This window comes from Pleurodeles waltl, chromosome 1_1, assembly GCF_031143425.1.
Source record: "Pleurodeles waltl isolate 20211129_DDA chromosome 1_1, aPleWal1.hap1.20221129, whole genome shotgun sequence".
NCBI lineage: Eukaryota > Metazoa > Chordata > Amphibia > Caudata > Salamandridae > Pleurodeles > Pleurodeles waltl.
Window position 1 is genome coordinate 322,339,661 of NC_090436.1, and position 26,211 is coordinate 322,365,871.

A 26,211-nucleotide genomic window follows, 5' to 3' on the forward strand; every position below is an offset into this window, starting at 1 on the left:
GCAGCCGAACATTGCAACAGCCCTGTCCCTGACTTTGTGTGTGGCAATGGAGAGGCAATGTTTCTCATATGTTCACATCCATGAAATTCCGTGGCCTGATAGCAACGCTGACAGAGATCCCTGTGAGCCAATACCAAAAATCACAGAGGTCAAAGACCAAAAGAGTCTGCCCAAAAATGTTAAACAAATGCTTTTTTGCCCTGGCAGGGTCACTGGGGGACCCCAGCACCAGAGCTATGGGGTCATAGTACATCTACCCTGCACCCTTCTCTCTTTTTTTATTTTTTTTATCTGGGACTCAACTGAGTCTGAGTCCCAGAATGGCTGTTAACACTTCCTGGTTGAAGTATTGGCAGCCAATCAAATCTCAGCATGAGATCTCTGGGATCCACAGAGCCTCTGCATCCGTAGATGTACAAATTTGGTTTTCCTTTAACTACTCTAAAACTACTGAACAGATTTACACCAAACAACAAAAAGGGCTCTTTCTGGACCAAGAGCTACCCCTGATGAGAAAGATAGGTTTGCAAAACTTCTTTTACAAGTTGGAAGGATTTTTCTAACTCATAAAAGGGGTTTGGTAACTTGTGCTTTGCGATTACAAAGCCTAGCTCCCAGGCTTTGCGACTGTAAAAACTCTGTAGCACATAAGGTCCTTAGTTCTGCTTGTGTTCCTTTTCCGCATGCTTTCTATTTTATTGCTGGCAACACTGTTATATGTTCTTTAATTCTTAAGAAGTAGGGCTCCCGGTTTTATGGTATTTATTTTTTTAACATTTCCGCCTGTATTCATCCATGTTTATTTTTTGGTCATCTTATTAGTATTTATCCATGTTTATTTTGTGGTTTGCAAATAAGTGGAGTCAAAATTGGTACATTTCTACACGTATTTAACTGATAAATACACACTTTTACTTTGATACCTGTCATGTTTAGAAAATTCAGCAGCCAAACATTGCAAAACACTACACCCATAGGAAAATATTAGCCATTTTCTACAGATATATTTTAACATAGGCCTGTATTTAAAGATATCTTAACCTGTTTTTTTAACTCACCATGCTGTCTATCTGCTCATCTATTGTCTTGGAATTGACAACAAACTCCATGGAAAGTCACTCAGTAGAAGCACAATTCTCAGTAATATTCCACTTTTAAAAATGAATACAGACGGGAAACACATTGTTTTCTGTCTGTATTTATCTGTTAAAACCAGAAGAGATGAAAACTGGGAGCCTAATTTATAAACTTTAATAAGCTGCTCATTATTATAGAATTTACTATGTGTCATTGTTCTAAATTCTTATATGGAGTCAAGGTATGTCATTCCTGTGTCACTATTGCATTAGTCTAGAATGGCAGATTTGCTGCCAGTTGAAAGGAGTGCTTGTACTGGATAGATTGTGCTTTTTTCAGTTGTAATAAACTTGGGCATCTTTTTTTACTATTTGACTCATTTCTTGTTTATTACCCTTGAATCGTTCCTCTACAAATTTTGGCGATGAGGATGAAATAACATTGAATGCTAGTGCTTCAGGGTTGGGTTCAATTTTGAGTCAAATAGTTAATGAGTGGGACCACACAGTTGCTTCTGCATCTAGGATGTTGAGTGCTGCTGAGATAAACTATAGTACTGTTGAACGAGAAGTGCTAGCTTGCTCTTGGGCAGCTGCAAAGTTTAGAAATCTGTGGGGTACTAAATTTGATCTTTACACAGATCATAAATCTTTGATCTCTATGTTAGGAGATAGCTTCTCAAATAAAGCATTTACAAGATTGCTAAGATTACTTTATTGGTTACTAGAATTCAATTTTGATATGAAGTACTTACCGGGAGGTAAAAATATAAGAGCAGATTGTTTGTCTTGCCTGTCAATTTTAGATGATGATTACATAGATAAAGGGTTGGAAGAGGACACGTGTTATGGCTATAGCAGATGCAACAGAACACTTTAACATTAATGAAGATGAGTGGAATAAAAGCAGTGAATTAGAGGAATCTCTAGTTCAAGTCAGATGGAATGTTATTAATGGATAGCCTTGAGACATAAATGTGATTAAGGAGATGAGGGCTTTTGCCCAAATTGCTGCAGAATTGTCTGTGGTTAATGACATTGTGCTCAGGCGACATCTGTTCATTCCTCCAGAAGGATTACATAGAAAAATTATTGCTATTGCACATTAAACATCTTGGTGTTTCTGCTACTGTTAAAAAAGATCAAACAGTATTATTTGTGGTCAAGTATTAACAATCAAGTTAGAGACTTTGTTAATAAATGCAAAGAATGTTTGAATTCAGATAAACATTGGAAGTTGACATCTGTTCCATTGTGCCCTGTGGATTGGTCCTCAGAAAAAATATTGGTTAATTTTGTAGGACCATTTCATATTTTATCTGGAGGAAATAAATATTTGATAGTTGTCATCGACTTCTTTTCAAAGTGGCTGGATTATGTATTCTGTAGAATTGCAGATGCTACCAATGCCACTAAGTTTTTGGACCACATATTTTGCATTGAAGGTACACCTAAAGAAATTGTTATGGACAATTGGTGTCATACTGTGCCATCTTCTATGATCTCCTTTTTGCAGAAAAACATGGTGCGTCTAGGGTGACCACCCGTCCGTGAATTTTACGGACTGCCCGTAATTTTGCCCTGCCGTCCGATGTCCGTGGTGAAAGGCTTAACGGGCGGCATTTGTCCGTAATTTTAGCCTTTCACCAAAAGGAAAACGGACGGCAGGGCGAAATTACGGGCAGATCAGTTTCCCCAGCTGGATTAAAAGGCAGGGAGGCTCCTGTGCTCTGAGGGAGGGGCAGACAGATAGGAAAAGGCCTTCTTGTCAGGGTGTCTCCCCCTAAAGAAATGCAAATGTGTGCAACTGGTAAATATGCAAATGCAAAGGGGCTTGAAAACCTGCATTGACTTTAATCAAAGGAGTCAATTGAAGCTTTCTGATGGCAAATACATTTTCTTTTAGAGAGGTATTGTAATGGTGCTCCAAGGTGAGCTGTGGAGTGTGTGGTCTTTGATGGAGTGTTAGAAAAAATGTTAGTACGAGGTATAAACTGTATATTATTCAAATCTGTATTTGAGAAGCACATTTTTAATTTAACCGAAATGTATTTGTGCATTTTGTAGCAGCCTATATTATGATGTAATTGTACTTATATTGCGCTTACTACCCCTGACAAGGCGTCCAATGCATGTTTAAAATAAGGACATACACATTCACAGTCCTTTCAGGGACCTCAGTACCTCATAGTACAAACATTGGCAAAGCCAATAGGTCTTGTCTACGTAAGAGATATTGGCTTTGTCAATGTGCTTTAGCCATGTTATACACCAGAGTGGCTGCTGTTCAGCATGGCTAAAAGTTAGTGGCATAGAGGTGTGGAGTGGAGTAGAGTGGCATAGGAGCAGTGGCATAGAGCCCAGTGGTGCAGAGTACAGTGCAGTGGGGTACAGTGCAGTTGTTTAGAGTGCATTGACGTAGAGTGCAGTGGTTTAGAGTGCAGTGGCATGGAGTGGCGTGGGACAGAGTAGAGTGGCATAGTGTGCAGTGGAGTAGAGAAGCATACAACAGAGTAGCAGAGAGTGCAGTAGTGTAGAGTGGTGCAGTGGCATAGAGTGCAGAGTAGACTTGCGTGGAAGAGAGTGCAGTGGCGTAGTGTAGAGTGGTGCACTGCAGAGTATAGTATAGTGCTGCAGAGTGCAGTTACGTAGAGTGGAGTTATGCATAGTAGAGTGGCATAGAGTGCAGTGGCATTGAATGCAGTAGTACAGAGTAGATTGGTGAACAGTACAGTGGCGGAGAGTGCAATGTTGCAGAGTAGAGTGTCAGTGCAGTGTTGTAGACTGGAGTAGAGTGGCACAGAATGCAGTGGCATAGAGTACAGTGGTGCAGAGTAAAGGGCAGTGGCATACAGTGCAGTTGTTTAGAGTGCACTGGCATAGAGTGCAGTGGTATAGAGTGGCATGGTGCAGAATGTAGTAGTACACAATAGAGTGGTGTGGAGTATAGTGGCGGCCAATGCAGTGTTGCAGAGTAGAGTGTCAGTGTGCAGTGGTGTAGAGTGCATTGAACTACAGGGCAGTGGTCAGAGTGGCATAGAGTGCAGTGGCGTAGAATAGATTGTTTCAGAGTAGAGTGCAGTTTCATAGTGGAGAGGTGCAGGGTAGAGTGCAGTGGCATAGAATGCAGTGGCACAGAGTGAAGTGGCGTAAAGTAGATTGTTTCACAGTAGAGTGAAGTGGCTTAGAGTGGAGAGGTGCAGGGTAGAATGGAGTTGCATAGAGTGGCATAGAGTGTGATGGCATAGAGTAAAGTGGTGTAGAGTGCTGTGGCATAGAGTGCAGAGGTGCAAAGTAGATTAGAGTGACGTACAGTGTATTGTGAAGAGTGCTGTGGCATAGAGTGCAGAGGTGCAGAGTAGATTAGAGTGATATACAGTGTATTGATGTAGAGTGCGGGGCATAGAGTTGAGTGCTACAGAGTAAAGTGCACTAGCAAAGAGTGTATTAGCTTAGAGTGCAGTGGCGTACAGTGCAGTGTTGCAGAGTGGCATAGAGTGGAATTATGTGGACTAGATTGGTGCTGCCTAGACTGGAGTGGTATAGCGTGCACAGGAGCAGAGCGCAATGGTGTAGAGAGGCGTAAAATGCATTGGCATAGAGTTGAGTAGTACAGAGTAGAGTAGAGTAGAGAGGCATAGTGTGAAGTAGCAGAGTGCAGTGGCAAAATGTGGAGTAGTTCAGAATGGAGAAGAGTGCAGTGCAGTGGCATGGAGTGGTGTAGAGTGGAGTGATACAGAGTGGGGTGCAGTGGTGTGGAGTGGTGCAGAGCAGCGTGTAGTGGAGTATGCATGGTTTGGTAACACACTGCCATTACAGACAACACATTTTTTGACTGAAATGACCATTGCATTTGCACAGCCATATAGTTTTTCAAATCAAACTATACTGTGTACAGACAATGATGTGTGGAAATTGCATTACCTAATGCAATGATTTGTTTTAATCATATAAAGGCATTTGTTTCCAGCACAGTTCTGAATTAACAAAAATGTGCTTCATTTGTACTCCTAATTCTGATATATTCTGAACTTTATTTAAATGTTGTCATGTAATATTTTTAAAAAAAAACTCTTTCCTAACCCCAGTATCCAGCAAGATTGTCAAATAAATCCTCTCACTTTGAAGTCAGAGAAAGAAAAGTAAACACTAAGTTTCCACCAAAGACAGAGCCTGACATTTGATTTTATTCTTTGAATGCACAGCAAATGTGATGAGATAAGAACAAGATTTACAGGCCTATTTATAGAAAGGGAGCATTCGGAAGGATACTGTAAATAAGGTTTGGGCAAGGGAAGGAACAAACTCAAGCAGCATAGCCTAAAACAAATAAAGCCAGCAAATTGAAAGCAACAAAATGTGAGTTACAAACCACAAGGCCAATGGCAAGCAACAGGCGGAACGGCTTCCCAAGGAAGCACTATGAATGTACTTAAAGTGATAGCCGTGGGATACTTTGTGGGGAAAGTCCAGCATTTTAGTTCAGTCCGTATCTTGCGGAGGTTTGGCCAAATCAATCACCCAGATAGTATGACGAGAAGACCTGGAGTGGTGTTTATGTTGCAGGAAAGGTCTGTACAGCCATTCTATCAGTTTGCCACCAGTTCCTATGGTGTAGAGCTTCTGGCACACCTCTTGTAGGGTTAGTGCTAGGTGGCAGACATTAAATAGGGCATTTATTGATTATTTATGGTGGTTGTAAGTAAGGAGTTGACCTGGGTGAAAATGGTAGTCTGCCACAAGGGTTTGGAAATTTAGTAGCTTGCCGTTCAGAAACAAATCCCCCAATTTTCAGATACCTGCAGCATGCCACTGATGGAGTTGCTCTGAGCACAGCCGTCCTGTGCGAGTGGGAAGGATTAGCAAAGGTAGTGCAGGAGCACAGGGTTTCTTCGTGTCAGTGAGTTTACTGGTTCTAGCAAGGCAAGAGAAAGCTGTGCATGATAACCCCAGATGGTGATCCGTAGAATGGTCAGTAGGAAACAATGAGCAGCGCATTAAGCCTTCCTTAAAAGTCTTTAGTGATAAACCCCATCTCATGCAGGGAAGTGGGCAGAAAGCCAGCAAACCACCCATTGGACCTGTGCAACTGAATAATAGCATTCTAAGTCCAGAAGACCTAATCCACCCGCAGTCACAGGCAGCTTTAGATTGGAAAAAGCTACCCAACGGTGCTGCAGCGACTAAATCAGATGTGTGGCATGTCTGAAGAAGGAATGAAGGATGAGCAGGGGAAGGTTTGCAAAGTAATACTATCATTGAGGTAGCACACCATCTTCACTAGTGCCATGTGGCCCACTACAGAAAGGAGAAGAGAAGACCAAAAAGCAAACTGGGCTTGGAGGGACCGTGACACTCTGCTGAAATTTCCATCCTGCAAATCATTGGGAGAATGGTAAATATTAATCACTAGGTATCTAAAGGTAACTGGTTGCCAGTTCAATCTGAGATCTAATTGTATATAAAGGGGAAAACAGTGCCATATGTTAAATTTGATTTATTTTTACATTTTGTTTGTGCAATTTACATCCCAAATATTTTGAAGTTTCAATTTGTACTTGACACTTAGGGGTAACCCAGATCACTGGTTTGGCTTTTGCTCAATTTCAAAACCATTTAAAGACATGGATAAAGCGGGCAATTGCCTTGCACAACCTTGCAAGGTGTCTAGCCTCTGCTCAACCTTCACAAGCATGAACAGTGGACCATTGCACAAGAAGAGTTTGCCAAGGTGGATGGGTGTTGCTTGTTCAACCACTTGACAGTGCCTCTACTGTCTCTCTCCTGTGTGCAGAAACAACTCCCCAGGTACCCAATACCTTCTGATAGTCTTGGTGAACCCATCGTATCTGATTTTAGGAATTGTCCCACCTTATTCTTCTCTTCCTTATTTATCCAGTTCTGAGCAGCAACCCTTTGAATCACTTGCTGTGGATCTCCCATTTGATCTCGATTTCATCCTCCTCTTTTATTATCTTTGATTGGTCCGGGCTCCAATTTCTGAGATAAATGTAGAGTCCCAGACATACATTCTAGTGCTGTGAGACTGCAGACAAGTTGTGGGTACCTCACACCCTGACATTAGGTGTGAGACTGTCGCCCACACCATCTGCCCTGCCTCTTTAATTTTTTTAGGTTGAAAGTCCATGGGCGGTTGGGGTAAGCCAGATGTTTTTGTTGAATTTTTTAAACTAGCATAAAGTTAACTAACTTAATGTTTCCCAAACTGTTTGCCAGGGGTTTTAAAATTTTCGTAAACATAATCAAAATGTTGCTGTTACCTTCTCTTCAAGAAATATTGGGTAGATTTGGGTAGGGGTGATGGCCTTGATGCAGTACTGAAGGGCATTAATTTACTACTGAACAAGGACTTAATGTGACACCTGAATGTAGCATACCAGGAGGCAATCACAAAAAGACCACAGTGAATAAATAGTGCTATGTTAAAAAAGAATACATAAATGCACTGACAACATAGTGAGGCATGGCCTCTCTTGTGTGTGTCTGTAAAACTGACGTTTGTTCTTCAATTTTTGTCCTGAATTTTGACCCTTTGTCCTGAATTTTAGTCCTGAATTTTGACCCTTTGTCCTGAATTTCTTACAGTTCTGTCCAGAAATTGCCTCAATGCCACGTGGTCACCCTAGGTGCGTCATGTTAAAGTACGTCTGTATAATCCTTCTTCAAATGGTCTTATTGAAACAGTTAAAAGATTCTTTAAAGAAGGTGTACAGACTGTGATGTAATCTGCTGTTTTACTTGAAAATAAAGGTTGGTGGAACAAACAATTCATTCTAAAATTGAACAGAGAATATGAATATTTCTTATCTAACAGACATGATGAGTACTCATTGGAGTCCAATGGGAGAAAAGATGATTGGTTTGATTTTTGGTTCAAATGATAATACAGAGGAATATTGTGCTGGAACAGGAAATTGAATACAAGAAGCCAGATCACCTTTTGTGGAAAAAGGAAGCGGTGATGGGTTAAGCAAAGGTGCTATTGCCAATGGTAGGTCCAGAACTGGACCTTACGGATTAGATTAAGAAACTATGTAACTTATTCAATATATGTATTTTCTCTATTTTTGCATTACTTGTTCATTTACATGTGATTTAAAAATGTGTTTGTTTCTCTCTATTCTTATAGTATTATTGTTAGATATATATATATTTTAAAAAGTTTATATTTTTACAAAAATAAAAAGGGGAGGTGTGTTATATGTTCTTTAATTCTTTATAAGCATTAATAGACTGGCCATTATTATAGACTTTATTAAGTGTCATTTGTTATACATTGTTATATTGAGTCAAGATATGTCATTCCTATGTAACTTTTGCATTATTTTAGAATGTTAGACTCATTGTCAGTTGAAAACAGCATTTGTACTGGACAGGTCATGGGTTTTTTCAGTTGTAATACATTTGAGCATCTTTTTTTAGGGTCAAGCACGCGCAAGTGGTCTGGACCATGTTGTAATCGCTCTGTTGGCTTCTAACCTCGCCCCCGTCACGCCCATCACTTTCATTAGTTCGTGGGCTTGCCTTTTAAAAATCAATTGATTCCATTGCAAACGTCATGCCTTTTCTGGTGTTTAGCCCTCCTCGAGCCCACTGGTAAACTACTGAAAACATACACGGCTCTGTGTTTTCAGCTGGTTTCTGAACTACTTTATCTTTTCATTTCCTGCGCAGCGTGATCTCACTGGGCAGAAGTCGTGCGCTTTGCATGACATCGACCTTGTTACATGGATAACTGCACTTTTGCTGGTTATATGGATAGTTGCACTTTTGCCGATTAACTGCGAGCGAACTTCTGTTTCCTTTTCTGTGTCTCCTTTATGCTCATCGTGACCATCGGCTTGCATATGTGAAACTGTTTTACTTTTCATTATTAATTTATGTGGCAAGAAAAGTCCGGTTAGGAGTTTACAACGCTAATAGCTCTAACGCGAGCAACCGCGAGACCCGTTGCATTGCAAATGCTTGTTTTTTTTTTTTTTACTCTTTACTCATTTCTTGTTTATTACCTTGGAACAATTCCTCTACACATGCAGACCCTGATCACGGCATGTACACCAGGTGGCGCTAGTCGCTCGCTGTGAGAAAAACAGAGACGCAATATTATCGCTCCTCTTGTTGGAAGATACAAATAGCCATCCTTGCGTTCTGCAGAGCTACTTAGAGATTGCATGGTTTTCTTTAAAAACATTTCATAAGTTCCATTATTTAACATATAGAAATATAAGAGGAACTCGCCCTTGGTCTATACATGTATTTATAGCATGCGGCAGTACATTCGTTTTATGAGCAGGTGAACTCATTAAATGTCGCGCTTCACTACAATTAATGTATGCATAGTTGAACTACGCAATTTGAGTTAAACTGTAAACAGCTGTACATTTAAAAAGTGCAAACCTAGAAATATTTTTTAAAAAGTAAAATACAGCACCGCTTAGATGCGACAACAATGGAGCCTCACTTTTGGACTCGTTCAAATAAGAGAGCAAACGGCACTTCTCCGCCATTTACAGCACAATATGCATTAGTGCCGGCTAGAGCAGGTTCTGCCGCTGTCCTAATGCTACGCTTTCCGGTTCCAGACAGCGCATGTTCTGCAGCTGTCACATGTGCATACATGCTCTTGTCATAAGTGTTGGTTCTGGAATGTACATAGACTCAAGGGTCCTCGTTACTAGCGGCCTCGTAACTGCTGCAATATTTATTGCATAAATAAAATCTGACTCCACTATAAGTATATTTATCGGGCTTGACAAATGCCACTCAATTACAAGCTTTTTGGGGAACAACATGCAGGATTTGGTGCTTACAGTAGCAAGGTTACCGTAAATACCTGACATGTGGACCTAGATATGTAGCTGCAGGTTTGACCTGGTGATATTTATGACAACATTGGTACTTGAGGTATGTGTTTTAACAGCATTTACATCACAGTTGAACCAGACCACTTTTACTGAGGGCCAATGGGTGCTAGCCATACAAGGCTACTTAAACCTGAGCACTTGTAATGAGGGCCAATGGGTGCTAGCCATAGGAGGCTACTTAAACCTGAGCACTTGTAATGAGGGCCAATGGGTGCAAGCCATAGGAGGCTACTTAAACCTGAGCACTTGTAACGAGAGCCAATGGGTGCTAGCCATACAAGGCTACTTAAACCTGAGCACTTGTAATGAGGGCCAATGGGTGCAAGCCATAGGAGGCTACTTAAACCTGAGCACTTGTAACGAGGGCCAATGGGTGCTAGCCATAGGAGGCTACTTAAACCTGAGCACTTGTAACGAGGGCCAATGGGTGCAAGCCATAGGAGGCTACTTGAAGCTGAGCATTTGTAACGAGAGCCAATGGGTGCTAGCCATAGGAGGCTACTTAAACCTGAGCACTTGTAACGAGGGCCAATGGGTGCTAGCCATAGGAGGCTACTTGAAGCTGAGCATTTGTAACGAGGGCCAATGGGTGCTAGCCATACAAGGCTACTTGAAGCTGAGCATTTGTAACGAGGGCCAATGGGTGCTAGCCATAGGAGGCTACTTGAAGCTGAGCATTTGTAACGAGAGCCAATGGGTGCTAGCCATAGGAGGCTACTTGAACCTGAGCACTTGTAACGAGGGCCAATGGGTGCTAGCCATAGGAGGCTACTTAAACCTGAGCACTTGTAACGAGGGCCAATGGGTGCAAGCCATAGGAGGCTACTTGAAGCTGAGCATTTGTAACGAGAGCCAATGGGTGCTAGCCATAGGAGGCTACTTAAACCTGAGCACTTGTAACGAGGGCCAATGGGTGCAAGCCATAGGAGGCTACTTGAAGCTGAGCATTTGTAACGAGAGCCAATGGGTGCTAGCCATACAAGGCTACTTAAACCTGAGCACTTGTAACGAGGGCCAATGGGTGCTAGCCATAGGAGGCTACTTAAACCTGAGCACTTGTAACGAGAGCCAATGGGTGCTAGCCATACAAGGCTACTTAAACCTGAGCACTTGTAACGAGGGCCAATGGGTGCAAGCCATAGGAGGCTACTTAAACCTGAGCACTTGTAACGAGAGCCAATGGGTGCTAGCCATACAAGGCTACTTAAACCTGAGCACTTGTAACGAGGGCCAATGGGTGCAAGCCATAGGAGGCTACTTAAACCTGAGCACTTGTAACGAGGGCCAATGGGTGCTAGCCATAGGAGGCTACTTAAACCTGAGCACTTGTAACGAGGGCCAATGGGTGCAAGCCATAGGAGGCTATTTGAAGCTGAGCATTTGTAACGAGAGCCAATGGGTGCTAGCCATAGGAGGCTACTTAAACCTGAGCACTTGTAACGAGGGCCAATGGGTGCTAGCCATAGGAGGCTACTTGAAGCTGAGCATTTGTAACGAGGGCCAATGGGTGCTAGCCATACAAGGCTACTTGAAGCTGAGCATTTGTAACGAGGGCCAATGGGTGCTAGCCATAGGAGGCTACTTGAAGCTGAGCATTTGTAACGAGAGCCAATGGGTGCTAGCCATAGGAGGCTACTTGAACCTGAGCACTTGTAACGAGGGCCAATGGGTGCTAGCCATAGGAGGCTACTTAAACCTGAGCACTTGTAACGAGGGCCAATGGGTGCAAGCCATAGGAGGCTACTTGAAGCTGAGCATTTGTAACGAGAGCCAATGGGTGCTAGCCATAGGAGGCTACTTAAACCTGAGCACTTGTAACGAGGGCCAATGGGTGCAAGCCATAAAGGGCTACTTAAACCTGAGCACTTGTAACGAGGGCCAATGGGTGCTAGCCATAGGAGGCTACTTGAAGCTGAGCACTTGTAACGAGGGCCAATGGGTGCAAGCCATAGGAGGCTACTTGAACCTGAGCACTTGTAACGAGAGCCAATGGGTGCCCGCCATAGGAGGCTACTTAAACCTGAGCATTTGTAACGAGGGCCAATGGGTGCAAGCCATAAAGGGCTACTTAAACCTGAGCACTTGTAACGAGGGCCAATGGGTGCTAGCCATAGGAGGCTACTTGAAGCTGAGCACTTGTAACGAGGGCCAATGGGTGCAAGCCATAGGAGGCTACTTAAACCTGAGCACTTGTAACGAGGGCCAATGGGTGCAAGCCATAGGAGGCTACTTGAAGCTGAGCATTTGTAACGAGAGCCAATGGGTGCTAGCCATAGGAGGCTACTTAAACCTGAGCACTTGTAACGAGGGCCAATGGGTGCTAGCCATAGGAGGCTACTTGAAGCTGAGCATTTGTAACGAGGGCCAATGGGTGCTAGCCATACAAGGCTACTTGAAGCTGAGCATTTGTAACGAGGGCCAATGGGTGCTAGCCATAGGAGGCTACTTGAAGCTGAGCATTTGTAACGAGAGCCAATGGGTGCTAGCCATAGGAGGCTACTTGAACCTGAGCACTTGTAACGAGGGCCAATGGGTGCTAGCCATAGGAGGCTACTTAAACCTGAGCACTTGTAACGAGGGCCAATGGGTGCAAGCCATAGGAGGCTACTTGAAGCTGAGCACTTGTAACCAGGGCCAATGGGTGCTAGCCATAGGAGGCTACTTAAACCTGAGCATTTGTAACGAGGGCCAATGGGTGCTAGCCATAGGAGGCTACTTGAAGCTGAGCACTTGTAACGAGGGCCAATGGGTGCAAGCCATAAAGGGCTACTTAAACCTGAGCACTTGTAACGAGGGCCAATGGGTGCTAGCCATAGGAGGCTACTTGAAGCTGAGCACTTGTAACGAGGGCCAATGGGTGCTAGCCATAGGAGGCTACTTGAAGCTGAGCACTTGTAACGAGGGCCAATGGGTGCAAGCCATAGGAGGCTACTTAAACCTGAGCACTTGTAACGAGGGCCAATGGGTGCAAGCCATAGGAGTCTACTTGAAGCTGAGCATTTGTAACGAGAGCCAATGGGTGCTAGCCATAGGAGGCTACTTGAAGCTGAGCATTTGTAACGAGAGCCAATGGGTGCTAGCCATAGGAGGCTACTTGAAGCTGAGCATTTGTAACGAGAGCCAATGGGTGCTAGCCATAGGAGGCTACTTGAACCTGAGCACTTGTAACGAGGGCCAATGGGTGCTAGCCATAGGAGGCTACTTGAACCTGAGCACTTGTAACGAGGGCCAATGGGTGCTAGCCATAGGAGGCTACTTGAAGCTGAGCACTTGTAACGAGGGCCAATGGGGGCTAGCCATAGGAGGCTACTTGAAGCTGAGCACTTGTAACGAGGGCCAATGGGTGCTAGCCATAGGAGGCTACTTGAAGCTGAGCATTTGTAACGAGAGCCAATGGGTGCTAGCCATAGGAGGCTACTTGAAGCTGAGCATTTGTAACGAGAGCCAATGGGTGCACGCCATAAAATGCTACCAGAACTAACCAGTTACTACAGATCGTGCAGCTGACCTGAAGGGACAACTTTATACCTCGCTGTACCTACGGCTGGCTGTAATAATATAACCGTAATGACAATGTGGGACATTTATGCATAACACATGTGAATGTAAAAACACTGTTTAAAGGTGCATCGCAGGCGCAGTATACAAACCATCAAAGGAGGGCGCATGCTAATCGGTACATTGTACATACTGCCAGTAGCATTTACTTTCACAGTATCATTTAGGGTCACATGTAGACAATTTCCTTACCTGAGCAAATGGTGTCACAATCATGTCGTCCCCGTGTCTGTAAAATAAGAACATTATACGTCAGAAATTACATATGACTAGCCCAATTTAATTCTTATTTATTTGTAATTTATGTATTTTTCTTATTTACAAATAACAAAATGGCATCTTGCAAAATGACATGTATTCTTAAAATTTAGTGGTTGCGGTTGTGTTTGCATAACTAGTTAGATTTTAATTTGTTTTGTTGCAGGGGAAATATTAGAGATGGAACGAATTCAAAATCATTTTATTTCCACCTTTCACCTGCAGATTTCCCGGCATTCCCTAGGTGCAGTTGATTTTCTCACTGCCTTGATGTACTACTTGCACTTGCTGTCTGCAGCCTGCGGTGTCAGGGTGGGGGGGAGACAGGATAAGGCCTCACAGACCCGGAAGAGCTCTCCTCCACACAACACCCACGGGAATGGCCGCCCTCGGGCTGTGCGGGTGTGTGAAGAGGAAGCAGGATGGCTGGTGTGTGCGTTTGTATCCAGCAGAGGTTTTGTTCAGCACGGGCCACCGGTGCTTTCCTGATAATGTGAAGAGCACTGCGAATCTGTTTTCATGATGGTTCCCAATACTGTGGGGAAACCCCTTTACCTCACCTACCCTAATCAAATCACAAGGCTTCTTAGGCACAAGAATAGAGGTGCATCACCACAGCAGCCATCAAGTCAAACTACGGCAAAGAAGAAAGGTTTGGAACTTTAACCCCAGCGCCCTTAGTCTAGGTGAATGCTAGTGCCTGGCTTTCATCAACATCCCAAGGGCTCCCCTTTAACCAAGGGCGCCTGCTTTCCTGCAAGGAGCTGAGAACATAGGGAGCTGACGGGATGTGTGCTTAGTACATCTCCAGCGACCCCTCCTTAAAGCTCCCGCTTCAGTTGTGAACCTTCAGGTACAAAACTAATTAGGGAGCAGGCTTCGGCTTCCTGGCCACAATACATCTCTCGCTTCCATGATTTCCAACTACCTCCCAGGTCCCTACGGTGAGAAACAATGTCTACCTCATTTTCCTGTTCTCTCCCTAGTACTCCCCTCATTCTTCTCGATTCACCAGTGAGATGCAGCGTCAACGACCCCCAGTGCAAGAGATACAACCATTTGTGCTGAGTTAACTGAGATAAAAACATTTGTGCTGAATCAATTGAGATCAAGGCACTTGTGCTGAGTCAACTCAAATAACTGTGCCCCCATGCTCTTCTAGTTACCTCCTTGACTCCCTCCTGGTCCCTCCTTTCTGCATCTCCAGTCCCACCTCAATGCTTTAAAGGTGGCCTTAGAGCAACCATGACATGTTCTACAAAAGATCAACCCAGCATACCATGAAGTAAGATAATAAAAGCAGGAGATAGGGCTACACGCTGCATAATTACAGATGTTAATGACATGTTTAACTTAAATGTATGTTCACTATGAAAGGGTGAAAATTGTAACGCATCTGAAGGCGTGTATATCTGTATGGTCAAATAATTAAGATCAGTAATCATTCATTGGGCTACCAGTGAAATGGCACAATGTGACCCGGTAAAGTGGCTCCCTCACTCTGATTTCTTTTTGCTGATTTTATGTAAGTTGTTTGCCACTGTCCTCTTTTCTGAATTATGAAAATATATTTTTCATTAGATTGCAGAAAATGCTGAGTACCAAATTCGGCTTATTTTTCCTTTGACCCAAATTTACCGTAGTTTTATATACTCAAAATTCCACTGTTATGAAAAGCAGATGAAGCACAGAATATAGTTTTCACCTCTTTCCTGGTTGGAGCAAAATTGGTACATTCCTAATACATATTCATGTGACTGGGAAACAGGAAGGTGCTTTAAATGACCTCATGCCTCAGAATAAAAGATGTTTGAAAATCCCGTTTAATGATCAAGTACTAAAATGCATGACAGAGGGCTGCAGAGTTTGATAAACGCTAATTAAGAATTAATCAGGAATTGCCTCTTTGCTACCCAGGAAGTGGGTGCGTCGGATACGGGTAGAGAAGACACTGTTTGTCAGTGAACATCCCTGAGCTTTCAATAACCTAATGTGTTGCAGGTAGTTCTCTGTTTCTGGTGCTTCCACAGTGCAAGAGTAATGGTGTAAAGGTCATTTACGCACCAGTAGCCAGATGAGCCTTGGTACTTTGGCATCCTCTGCAATCACGTTTCCCAATAATCTCTCCAGTTAGTATTGTGAAATGTGGTGCATCTAGTGGACTGTGCCCGGGACTCCACTGAGAGGGACCGCAGACTTCCGGGGCTTTGGAGGGATTGTCCTGAGTCACCTCCTGGCATTTGCTGATATCTGTAAACAGCTGTCTGCTTTCTATGACCTATCACAGTTGCTATCTGTAAAGGGAGATCTTGGTTTTATGCCTCCTGATTCCTGGCTTTCTTCTCCCACCACCTTTCCTCCATAACTACCCACTGGTTCACGTGCTGAGCAGATGGCATGGCATGGACCTGTTACAAATGTTCAATAAATAAACACAAGTAGTTGCTCATTGGTTGCCCTACATTAAAGATTTATTTTATGTCAGGATATTATTGTGATTGCATTTCTTTCCCCTCTGCTTGAAATGCTGTTCCATGGTTAGGGTAAACTGAACTAAAGTACTTGGAAACTCATTGAGACCTGGACGCAGTACCCAAAATAAGTGCAAAATAATTTTGTGTCCTTTTTTGTAGCTACACTCCTTATAAGATGAGTACCTATGTTATCTCCTTGACTGAATTTACTAGAAGATTATTTCATTTCAGATTTCTTATCCTTGTATTAAAATTGAATTGTGACAGATCAGCCTACAGGTAAATGGCCATAGAGAGGGAGTTCAGGATGCTGAACTGGGCTTCAAGATTCTCTGACATACTGAAGAACATATTCTTGTTGTTGGGGGGATAGATATCCCTATGCCATAATCCATATCCCTATGCCATAATCCACTAGGAAATCATTAAGAGTTAAACAATAAAATAAAGTTTACATTAGAGGTGCATGGAAATTGCCCCACAATAAGACTACATTAAGGACTGTGGATTTTGCAAAACCTATGTGAACTGTCAGCTGTGGTATGAAGTTAAGAAACCATAAATTGGAGCCACTTTGATTCTTGCACATGTTCTAGCATATATCTATATTATCTACTCTTACCTTTTATTTCTTCCCTTTGCAATGCTTCTTAAGTATTATAATATCCTTTAAATCTACTACCCATTTATACAACTACGTTTTTATCATCTTTAGAACTGTTTACCACTTCAAGATGCACAAAACTTAGGGTCATATTTATACTGTGTTTGTGCTGAACTTGCGCCATTTTTTAAAAAAAAATTCACCACAAACATAACTCCATATTTATATTTTGACGCTAGACCCGTCAAGCGTCAAAATATAGGAGTTAACGTCATTTTTTGGATGCAGGAAACTACCTTGTGTCAATGAGATGCAAGGTAGGTGTTCCCGTCCAAAAAATGACTCAAAGCCCTTAGCGCCTTACTTATCCATCTGTGAAAAAAAAAGGTGCATGGGTGGAAGGTGGGCCTATATAATAGCGCTAAGCCTGCTTAGCTCCATTATTTAACACCTGGGTCAGAGCAGGCGTTAGAGGACCTGTCGACCCGTTTCCATGGTCAAACACCATGGAATGGGCCCACAGGTGCATACCCCAAACCCCAGGAACACGCCCACCCACACCAGAGGGACACCAGAGGACTGGGGGAACCCCTTTCCGGTAAGTAGGGTAAGTATAGGTAAGTATTTTTTCAAAAGAATGTAAGTGCTATAGGGGGCCCTGAAATGCCCTCCCCCTCTGCATGGCACTGGGTGCAATGGCCATGCCCAGGGGACACTTGTCTCCTGTGCTGGCTATTGGGGTGGTGGGCATGACTCTTGTCTTTCGTAAGACAGGAGTCATGTGGTATGTATGGTGTTGTGTCAGGAAATGACGCTAGGCTGGTTAACAGCATTTATTGTGCCTCTAACCAGCCTAGCATCATTTTATGAGGCAAAACCCCCTTCCCCTGTACCGCCTCCCCCACCCAGCTAATGTAATTTTTCTAGATGCTAGCCCACCCTTAGCGCCGGCTTGCGGGATTCCATAAATTTGGCGCCCAGCTGGTGCTTTGGAATGACGCAAGCCGGCGCTATACTTTTTGCCGCAAAACTGCGTTTGCAAAAAGTAGAAATATGGGCCTGAGTAATGCAAAAAATGTCATTTTACAATTGGGCTAATTCCATATATAAAACATTCCCAAAAATGTTGTATTGCCCAAAATAAAACTTAGAAGCAGGAATGGTCTGCGATCCAGCAAATCACCCTATTTTGTGAGTGATTCATGTATTCTGAATCATGGGCTGTAAGTGATCAGGTCAGATGTGAAGGGTTTGTTATTAACTGTCCAGGTTGCCTTGGTGTTACTTTCCTTTATCATGTAATAAGTAAATGCACAATTTATATTGTGCAATAAATTCTGTAGCTTCTTTCATTGAAGCTACTGTATGACAACAGCAATCCATCACACTATTATCGTTTGACTATATGAAACAAGCATTAGTAGACAGGAAATTAAGTAAATCTTTAGAAGAAGGTGAAGGACAACTCTGACCAGTCTGTAAAATGTCATTCATTGATTAAACTAGTTGAACCAACATCTTTAAAACATCCGCAGAATACAACAAAACCAATCCTGATAACTATGATTTACTGTTAGCGACATAAAATCAAGAAACAGTCCTACTTTAAACCTGAAACAATTGTTGAAATAAACTAGAAGTGATTCAAACACGCTTCTGAATTTGTAATTATACTTTGCAATTTAATATATTGAGATTATCTTTTCCCTGGAATTAGTATTGCTTGTTTTTCGTTCTACTGCAATGCACTTTGAGCAGATGGTCAGTTACTGTCTCTAAAAATGAACTTTCCTGAAAAATAATTAATCATGGAGATATCTTTACCATCCTGAGATTCACTGACCGTGTCTTCTTGAAATCATTTGTTCCCAGCTAGGAAAAGTCTGACCTTTCTTCATACTATAACTGCTCTTTTATGTGCTAATACCGCTATCTCTATTGCAACCTAGATGAGATTAAATTTAGCGTATTAATGTGGGAAAGATATGACCAAATTTAAATCAGGAAAGGAACACTAGCATCCATCTTGTTATATTTGAGTGATCAAGCCTTGTGAAGGTCATTCAGAGAGTTCAGACCTTGATGGGCTCACTGTAGGTTGGAGAGAACCGATCTAACAGCGCTCACATTACTGCCAACCACCTTCTAAGAAAAACTGGTCTCCACAAACACTTATGCATCACCACGGTCCATGCCCTTCACAGAAAAGTTAATCCTTGCAAGCACATCTAAAATATGGAGATATAATTAATCTCTGTAAGGAAATGACCTTTTTCTCGCATGATCAACCATAACGTTTTGGCTGATGCTGTTGTTTTTTTTACTATGAACGTGCACTGAGTCCTGCCAGATAGGCCTCAGTGCCAGTGCTCTAACCCTTAAAATTTGTATGTCTGATTGGCCCACCCACAATTAGCATAAATTAACTTAATTAAAAGTCCATATATATGGTATCATGAGTATCCAGGACCTGTAAGTTAAAGTGTTCCTCATGGACTGCAGCACCTAATGTGCCACCACGAATGTGACTAAGCAATGATAGACTCCCGCCCTGCCACTGCTAGCTCGCAGCACAGTTTGAGAATTGCTAACTCAACTTTGTCATTCACACTAATGACAAAGTCCACACTTAGATATTTAAAATATATCAAGTCACCCGTTCTGTAATCTAAAAAAGTAGGACATGCGTTTTTATATGTCACAACAGTAAAAAACCCATGTTGTCATTTTTGCTGTAGAAAGGCTAGAAGCTCCATTGGCAAATACAGGGTTGCATGCTGACAACTTAGTTGTGCAGGAATCAAAAGAATGATTACATGAAACCTGATTTAATGCTCAAGTCAAATTTAATGTAACTTCTAGGCAAATTGAAACATTAGAAAGCTGCGTAAGATTTGAAGTGACCTTTTATGGTAGCTGACCACGAGACATCCTTCTGTCCTCCTGAGGGAAGGTGTGAACAATTTTCAGGAAGGAACACAAAGGGCCTGCCATGGGAAGAAGTGTTACTTCTCCCTGGCAGGAAGGCCAAACAGGGTGTGAGTCCAAAAGATGGGCTTCAAAGCAGAAGCAGCCTTTTAAGGTCAAATGGTCGACATGTTAGCATCGGAGCAGAGAGGTGAAACAGTTGTCAAACCACATTTCTAGGGTAGGCTACCCAGCTCTACACACCAAAAGAGGGGTCCTGCTACCTTCAGAGGTGGTAGAATATTGCATACTGTATTATCTAGATGCTACACTATGCAGGAATTTGTCATCAGCCAGGAGGGGACCTGGTAGCCCATTGGTTAGTTAGTAGTCACTGCATCCCCAAGGACAAGTCCTGGGCATAAACCTGGCACTTCTAGCATACAGATTTTAGATCACATCTGCACTGGAGAGAGGACCAAAGAAGGACTGAACTGTTGTTCCCTGGACATGGCAAAAAAGGCTGCACCAAATACTGGGCTTGAAAAGAAAGGACTGTGCTTGTGGTGCCCTGCTTGAGGAAAAGATGTCTCTGAGTCCCAGACAGAGGAAGGGTATCCAAGAGTCAGGTGGTTGACTTCCTGTTACAGCTCCAGGGCCACAAAAGCTGAAGAAGCCAGCCTTGGCAAGTTGGTAGCCACAATCACTTGACCGCCACTGACTGCTGAAGCGCAGTCTGGGAGACCAAGTCTTGACACTCAAAGGTTTCACCGAGTCCACTGGAAACAGAAGAGTCATTGGAGTGCGGTTGGTCACTCAAGGGGACACTATCCCCAGTTAAAGGAAACCATTAATTTTGCTGTAACCAAAGACAAGCAGACCAGTGGCAACTAGGTTTTGGCTCGACTTCAACCAGACTTCAGGAGATAATGACCCCTGTGGCCAAAGTCACACAACTGTGTTCGCAGACCGAAGGGTGGCCCTATGGAGACCACCATCAGTCGATCAGCATCCTCAGCATCATTCAGCATCTCCAGCATCCTGTATCCTGCTTATTGTGTTTCATCCTTAGAGCCTAGAACTGGATTGGAGACTGATTTGACTGCCTTTGACTGCAAGGTAACTGTCTGGCCAAGCTTCATTGGCTCCTGTGGCTTGTTCCCTGCTAGAACAGTGGAACACAACTTTACAATTTTTTTCTAAATAACCGCTAACTGTGGCATTTGCCAATCCTTGTTTACGATTTGAACGAAAAGGAGTGATTTATTATCTACTTAATTATTAATATCTCTGGAACCGTCTGGTGGATTTTGTTTATTCTGGTGCCTAAAAATTCATAAAAATTAAAGCTATTGTTATAAATTGCTTTGCCAATGCCTTTTAAGTACAACATTGGCAAATTGCTGCCCTCATAGCCAAAAGTGAAAGAAAAATAGACTTGACGACACAGCTGCTTCATTTCTTAGGTGAATGCATTAATTATTACACATGCATGCCTAAAAAAGGACACGGATAATTTCTTTTTTGATTTACCAATCGGAGATGGATTGATAAATAAAACAAATAATGAAATCAAATTCATTTTTGAAAGGGGAAGGGCCAGCAGCAATTTGCTACTGGTTCAGTCACCTCTCAAAAAATATAAAATATTTTTAAAAAAGACGGTGGATGTGGTGGGCAACAGAGTACTGTTTGGGGGTAAGCAACAGTGAGTGGGCAGGTGAGGGGAAAAGCCGCACACAAGGGAGTGCAACATAGGGGCGAGGAAAGAAATAAACAGGTAAGAAATCAACACGGAGCATGGGGGAGGCAGGAAGTTTAGCAAGGGGAGGAACACAAACGGAGATCTTGAAAGAGGTGGGATAAAGCAGCAAGGAGCCCTGGGAACGGGCATTGGTGGGGAGAGCTCACGAGGGAGACAGCTGGAAAACACATGCACTCTTGTGAAATGGTTAACTGAAACGAAAAATGTAGTGTCCTAAAAGTGAGCAGTGGAAGAATAGAAGTCAGCCAATCAAAGAGAAGATAAAGAGGCTATGCTCTAGGAGAGGAACAGACATAAGATGGAGTGACAATAAGGCCTACGAATGGTAATCAATCGGCAGGCTGGAGCCCACTCTAGGATCTGGGCAAGCCCACACTAGGGCCCATATTTATACTCTGTTTGCGCCTGATTTGCGTCATTTTTTTTAATGCAAATTCAGCGCAAACTTAACTCCATATTTATACTTTGGCACTAGACCCGTCCAGTGCCAAAGTTATGGAGTTTGAGTCATTTTCTCTACGTGAAAACCTACCTTGCGCTAATGACATGCAAGGTAGGCGTTCCCTTGCAAAAAAAGACTCTAAGGCATGTGCGCCTTATTTATCCTCCGGCGTCAAAATGACACACAGGAGGAGGCGGGCCTTAAAACAAGATGCCCAGCCGGATTTGCGTTGTTTTTTAACACCTGTGTCAGGGCAGGCGTTGAGGGACCTGTGGGCTCATTTCCATGGTGGGAGACCATGGAAGCAGTCCACAGGTGCCCTTCCCTGCACCCAGGGACACCCCCTGCCACCCTAGCCCACCTCTGGAGGACACTCATGGATGGGGGGACCCATGCATGGTGAGTGCAGGTAAGTGCAGGTAAGTATTTTTTTTTTTTTTTTCAAGTGGCATAGGGGGGCCTAACTTGGGCCCCCCTACATGCCACAGTGCCCAATGGCCATGCCCAGGGGACATAAGTCCCCTGGGCATGGCCATTGGGCAGGGGGGCATGACTCCTGTCTTTGCTAAGACGGAGTCATTTCCATCGGGGTTGTGCGTCAAAAAATGGCGCTAGTCAGGTTAGAGCCAATATTTTTTACTCTAATCTGACTTGCACCATTCTTTGGCACACAACCCCCAGTCTTCCCTTCGCCTCCGCTGCCCAGTTACCGTCATTTATTTTGTAGCAAACCAGCCCTCAGCGCCGGCTAATGTCATTCCATAAATAAGGCGCCCGGCTGGTGCGTTGGAATGGCGTTAGCCTGCGGTAAACTTTTTTACGCATATGTGCCCTGGTGCTGATTTGCCTCAAAAAGTAAAAAAATGGGCCCAGGTCTTTAACAACCAGAAAACCTGACCTGTCTGGTAGGCGAGACCTAATAAGTATTACTACAACAAAAAATAACAGTAAAGTCTTTGGAGCGAACAAAAAAGGAGAAAGAAAGGGAGAGTATCAAAATAAAAAAACTGAAAACAAAAAATGATTAAAATGGGGGAGTCGAGCTCCCTAGACGCCTATAGACACGCCTGTTAATAATCCCGTGATGACAGCATCATTTAGGTATGACTGCTTTGTTTGCATTCCCAAGTACCAATTATTTTATTAGCTATGATTTTCCTGTAACTTTCATTGTTTTTTACTGTTCCAAGAAGCCTAGTCTTTGACTGCAAACATTATGAATAGAATTATGTTTTATGTTTCACGTTTCGCTTCAGTAGAGCATTGTGATAGGCTGCCATTCAAGGGCAACCTACATGAGTAGTCAATTCACCAAAGCACACACTCGGGCCCTCGTTGCGAGTCCTGCATATTGGAATACTGGAATGCCACTCTGTCTATACTCGAGTGGCCGGGGGCCTTCAGATAAAATGTTGTGTAAAATCGCTCTAGGCTTTCACTGCAGTAGTAGTCAGGCCTTATCCCCTGGCCCCACCAGACCATCTTTACTGCCAAGTGGGGAGCACCCAAAGCTCTCCCATTAGTGGGCTATTCTTCCCCTCCCCTCTTCTACCTTCCCCGCCCCCTCCCTCCACCCGGCCCCTGCTCCGTAGAGTTAAGAATCAGAAATTCCATGTGGTTATATGCCTGCCTAAAGCGGGCCCACTCAGTTGTTCCCTGTTTCATGGAGGTTTAACTTGCAATTGCATAGTACTGGAGCAGAGTTACTTCACGATGCCAGTACGTAGTGATTCAGAGTTTGCACCCCGCCAGTACTGTGTAAATTATAACCAGGGCCCAAGTAAACATGCTTTTGACGCTCGCACTGAACGCTGGAAATGCTAGAATCTGTATTCCATTGCACCCGAGCAGCCGACTGTGCTGTGAGGAATTCACAGACTCCTTACAACCCTGGCATAAGACAAAACATGTTTCAAATTCCCTTGTCGGAAAATCTGCACCCCCCAGGCCCGTGGTATCTTATGTCTTTGAAATGCTTTGCATGCAGAAACCACACTTTAGCATGCGGGCAAACCCTGCAGGCACAACGACAACATATATGTTTTGTATTTCCCTTTCTTTCTGCTCACAGGCACGCCTCCCCTGTACAGTCCTCTGTCACTTACCAAAGAAGGTAACTCTGGGACAGGGGAACCAGGCTGTGGAAACGATACTTTCTCCAGAAAGCTAAGATTGAACGAGCATTTGTGTCATTACTATTCTAAATGGAGTCTGTAAAGACAGACACTTTTTGGCGAAAAGGGCCATCGTGCACTCTCCTAGATGCAACCCTAAATCACATCCAGGATTGCAGACTTCCTTCCAGCTGTCCTCTCCTGAACTACACTCCGGATCCCAGCTTAATGTCAAGCGCTGCGCCAACGTCACCGCCTATGAGCCCATTAACAGGCTCTTCTCTCCACAGCACCTGCGCAGACCCTGCGTGACCTTTCCATTAATTCCAAACACCTGGTCATTTCTCACTTCCGTCAGTGCGCATCAGCCCCATGATGAATGACCGGAATCCTGCAATGTCTATGTTCAAGGGAAAAAAGGCTTATGCGAGGGTATTGCGCCTGCCCCTAGTGACACAAACAAATGCGGCTCGTGGTATTGCCTTTCCTGCACAAAAGCATCTCTCTTTTTAGTGCAAGAAAATACTGTACACTTCTCTGCTACAAGGGGACGCTTCTGGGGCAGACAGTGTAAGCAGCGCTTAATTTGTAAATAAAAACGTGCCGGTGCCCACAGCTCTCCTCTGAAACACGCGGCTGCTGCAATTAGATGTGCGAACACGGAATACTGAGACAGCGTAATCCTGAAAACACCTCGGGCCGCTTTAATCTATTCGCAGACACCCCCTGCCCATTCAGCTCACTCTTACAGCTTTCGTCTTTCTCCAGTTGTGACGCTTTTTCGCTTTTCTCTTCCTCCGTCATTCCCATATGTATCTTTACGTCACAGTAACTGCTTGAGGCGGCAAAATAAGTGGCAGCCCTCAAAAACAGGTACCAGTGCCCCGCATCAGAAACCACCGGTTCAAATTAATCACTGGTGTAAACACCCAGCTGGTTTGAAGCACCTTGTGTAAACAAGGGGGAATATTTTCATTCCTCCAAAAAACATGAGACTTTGCGTGTGTTGAAGTGCAGAGCACAGTCAATGTACGGGATCCTTCTGAGTGTGTCTAGGAATAAGAGTTTTAAGGAGAAGGGTATGTTTCTAGTATAAATCATATGCTAGACAGTGCCAACTCACCTCGGCACCATGGTGAGAGTCTGTGCATCATGCAAGATAGCCTTATTAGAGTGCCAACAAAGAGAATGACAGCTCCAACAATCCATGCATAATCGATATGTTTCCCCACGTCTGCAACGCAATGCATTAAATGGTGCTGCTGTGTCGCATTACACGGAAAATTAGCAAAAGTCAAAAGCCAAAGTGTTTCAGAGCCAGCATCAATTGTGATCGCCCTTGGCAGCCATCTTCTAGTTCATATTTATCCGATTCTCTAGTTCCACAAACTCATTCTCCCTTGTCCACTTAAGGTGAGAGCTTTAATGTTTATTGATGCCACAGAGTGTCATTGATCTTCTAGGCTGCAAAATCGTATCACCTGAGAATGTTTCTATCTAATGTTCACCTGTACAAAGAGACCACTTGCTCCCCCTCCTGTATCACAAAGATAATCAACACATTTGTTAAGTGGTTTCACAACCAACTAAAAGCCCATCAGAGGAGCATGATGACAAGTACCAGCTGACTTGCTCTCTGTGTTCAGCCTTGTCAAGGCTACAGAAATTATTCACAGGCAAGACTTCCCAAACCTTTCTACGTCGAGAGGAAGGCCCCATGCATGTTACGTAGACACTTCAAATAAAGACGTGCCTTAAGGAATACCACGCAAACCCGGGAACGTGGCAAGTACGTACATAAGCGAGAAATCAGTTGCTTTGGAGTCACATAAATCCTACCACTGCTAGTGTGCTGATGAACAACAGGCCTACCCGTGAACGCCTTGACTCAGTTTTGTGTCACACCCGTGACACAAAATGAGCGAAACTTATCTGCTTCTCTGCCACATCAACCAGTCATTTTTGTGACCTATGGTCAAATCTAATTTAATGTCACTCAGCAAGGTTAACTTCCTGTTTACTGCAGTGCTGGTTATTACAAGATGGGCTGCAGGAGATGGTAAGTGGGGTTCAAATGAACACACAGTATTCTTAAAGAGGTGCAGATTCTAGCATGCTACTTAGGATC

At 43.5% G+C, this 26,211-nt stretch overlaps 1 protein-coding gene across 2 annotated transcripts in view; it reads right to left on the reverse strand.

Moving 5' to 3' along the window:
- The window catches only part of LOC138284067 (3',5'-cyclic-AMP phosphodiesterase 4D), a 1,206,532-nt gene that overhangs the window by 345,897 nt on the left and 834,424 nt on the right, over positions 1-26,211 (reverse strand). For both annotated transcript variants that reach the window (XM_069222486.1, XM_069222477.1), the window contains exon 3: positions 13,712-13,748. In XM_069222486.1, the coding sequence (XP_069078587.1) occupies positions 13,712-13,748 (37 nt within the window). The remainder of the gene's footprint in view (positions 1-13,711; positions 13,749-26,211) is intronic.